Source organism: Lolium rigidum, chromosome 6, assembly GCF_022539505.1.
Source record: "Lolium rigidum isolate FL_2022 chromosome 6, APGP_CSIRO_Lrig_0.1, whole genome shotgun sequence".
Lineage (NCBI taxonomy): Eukaryota > Viridiplantae > Streptophyta > Magnoliopsida > Poales > Poaceae > Lolium > Lolium rigidum.
Window position 1 is genome coordinate 224,097,309 of NC_061513.1, and position 3,025 is coordinate 224,100,333.

Sequence of the window (3,025 nt, forward strand, 5' to 3'; positions counted from 1 at the left end):
GGGATGGACTCATCCACCACCATATGTTCCTGCAAGTCCTCCTCCTGCATCCCATCCAGCTTATCCGCTAGAGCGAGCTCCCCTCCGAATCAGACCCCGCAAGATCGATGACGCTTCCCCAACACCAGGCGGATGTAACCAAGAGTGGATTTGCAGCGAGGCATGGTGCCGATGTGAGACGCAGCCGATGGGAAGATTGTGTGAGGCATTTTATAGGCGATCACAAATGGCGCGAGCATTTTAAGAGTCCACATTTTGAAAATTTCATAAAACGGCGCGAATACATTACAACCAAAAGATTCACACCGGTAGTAATCAAATAATGTTTGAGGTGGTGCAAAGAAAACTAAACGGTGAACATAAAACAATCGCCGCAAAAAAACATTGGATACCGTAACTCCAGTGTGATCCATGTGGGATGACATCCAACTACGTGGACGGTTTACCGAGTTGGAAAAGCTTTCTATTTGCGATGGATGGCGTTGAAAGATTCGATTTTTACAAATGTTTTTATCACGCTCTTTCATTACTTGTATATATATGTATTTTTAGCATGATACAAAGTTTATATGGTAGTTTTCTAATAGTACTACCTCTACCGTCTAATATTAGTAGTCGCTGATTTAATACGCCTGTGGTGACTTCGTCAATCTCAAGACCCGCCGGATCAGTTCTTCGATGCAGTATCTTGGAGGTGCTCATAGGGGTAGGGTGTGCGTGCGTGCGTTCATAGGGGTGAGTGTGTGCGCGTATGTATGAGCACCTTTGATTGTACTGTGTTTCGCAAAAAAAAAAAACAATTAAGATGGAATGTATGGAATATTTTTAGCATGTATGGAGTATTTTTTATCACCTAGATTATTATCGGTACGCGTAGTGCACCATGTTCCATGTATTCACACTCTCATAAGCTTTTGGGCTGCCCGCATTTTCTTCCCCTAAACTCTCCCCTCCCCTGTTGATACCCATATTCCCCAACCAGCAAAAGCAACTCGATCTGCAGATATCGGCGTCGGAAGAAGCAAAGCATCCGATCAAATCTCCTCCCCACCTCCCATGGATGAGTAAGTCCTCTCAGATTTAACTTCGCATACCAGAAAACCAGATGTTTGCATCGCTTGCACCAATCAATAGCTCCATTTTTTTTTTTTTTGCTTGCAATCCTCCCAGATCCGACGAACACAGCAACGGCAACGGCGGCGGGCAGCAGCACGGCTACGAGTGGAAGCTTCCGGCGGCGCTGTCGGCGAAGACGACGAGCGTGCACGTGACGGCGCTGGACGGGGTGGTGAACGTGAACTCGCTCTTCACGGTGGCCGTCTTCGTGGGGCTCTCCCTGGCGACCCCCGGCGAGCTCCGCAGCCTGGCGGGCGACCCGTCCTGCGACGCCGGGCCGGAGGTGGCGCGGTCCCTGCTGGTCCTGGAGGTGGTGGCCTTCTCCTCCTTCCTCTTCTCCAGCCTGGTCGCGCAGGGCCTCAAGGTCGCGCTCAACCTCATCAACTCCAAGGACCCCCAGGCCACGCACGCCCACATCGACGCCCGACTGGTCCGGCTCGGGATGCTGGCCTCCGCCGTGGGCTCCGTCGTCGGCTGCGTCTTCTTGATGGTGTCCATGGTGATGGTCGTGCAGATCCGGCTCGGCACGCTGGGGTGCACCAGCAACCGTGCCGCTGCCAAGGCCGCCGCGGGGCTGGTCGGGCTCGTCTCCACCGCCCTCGCCCTCTACATCGGCACCGTCTTCTACACTTTCACTCACTGACTCCATGGATCTTGTTTCTTCATACAGTACTAGAATTCAGGTTCCACGGATCTTGCTTGCCAGTTGCCACTGTCTAGCTTTATTGTTTTTAGCTTTCAGTTAAGTGCTCAAATGTTTTAGCATCTACAGTACTTTCTGATGTGTATGTACAACAGTACAATGTATTGTTGCATCTGCGTGCTGTTTAGAGCTTGATCAGACTACGAGAATTCGCGATGATGATGAACAGTGTCAGATGACGATCACCCATTGTTCCCTGAACCCTGTCCTGCTGTCCATGCCAGTATCCAGAACGGTCGATGTGTTCTTGCTCCAAGACCCGACCTCTTCTTTCTCCGCCCAACCCTTTGCCACCATGCCCCGTTCGAAGATGCAGCAGCTTGCTGAGCTCTGTCCAACCCGGAAGAACATGTGGCCGCTGTTAGATTGATCTCTCCCGAGTGGGCCCAACGGCCCACCGGGCCCCTTTTGAATGCGTCCTGATCGGGAGCGCCCAACCCGTTATGGTTGGTGGGTCCTTGTCGCCAGTGCTATAAAGAGAGGTGGGGCTGGCGGCTCACAGTACGAGATTCACCTGCGTTGTTGTACGCCCCACCGATATACCAATCCGATCTAGGGTTAGCGTTGTGCCGACGGGAAGCTCCACCGCCACCACCGCTCACCCACGTCACCGTCGCCACCATCATGTCGACTTCATCCGGTTCCTCCTCGAAGGGAGAAGGTGTGCCTCCCACTCCCTCTCGTTCTCTCTCAGATACGAAGTTGTATTCACATATATAGTACCTACCCGCACGGATGCTACTCTAGTCGATCTGTAGAGATTAACATTGGTATCAGAGCTAGTGCTAGTGTGTAGATCTTGTGTTTTTACGGGTAGAAAAGAAATCAAAGAACAAACCCTACTTCATCCCCACCGGACATAAACCCTTTTTTTTGGAAAAGGGAAAAGGCAAAGAGTTACCGGCCCGGGCCTCGGGCCGCCGGCAAAGTTAGCACCGCCGCCCCTCTCGATCCCGATGCGCATCAGCATGCCGAGGCATCGGGAAGAAGGGTTACTCCTCTTGTTTCTGCGAGACGGAGCAAAGAAAAGATGCCTCACCGGCTTACATGTGGCTGCTGCTGCTGTTCACGGAGGCTGGAAAAGGGCACCACCACTTGAGCCGCTTGCCGGCGGTGCGCCCACACAAGGGTGCACGCACGCGCCGGCAAGAGGGCCAAGGGGGGCGCCGCTGCTTCTCACTGGGCCGTTGTTGAGGTTCTGGTGGT

General features: G+C 52.9%; 1 protein-coding gene across 1 annotated transcript; it reads left to right on the forward strand.

Moving 5' to 3' along the window:
• Nucleotides 1–905: 905 nt before the first annotated feature.
• On the forward strand, nt 906–1,946 carry LOC124667931. Its single transcript, XM_047205157.1, has 2 exons — nt 906–1,064; nt 1,171–1,946. Exons 1-2 carry the CDS (start codon nt 1,057–1,059, stop codon nt 1,757–1,759), a joined length of 597 nt encoding a protein of 198 aa, XP_047061113.1. The 5' UTR covers nt 906–1,056; the 3' UTR covers nt 1,760–1,946.
• The last annotated feature ends 1,079 nt before the right edge of the window (nt 1,947–3,025 follow it).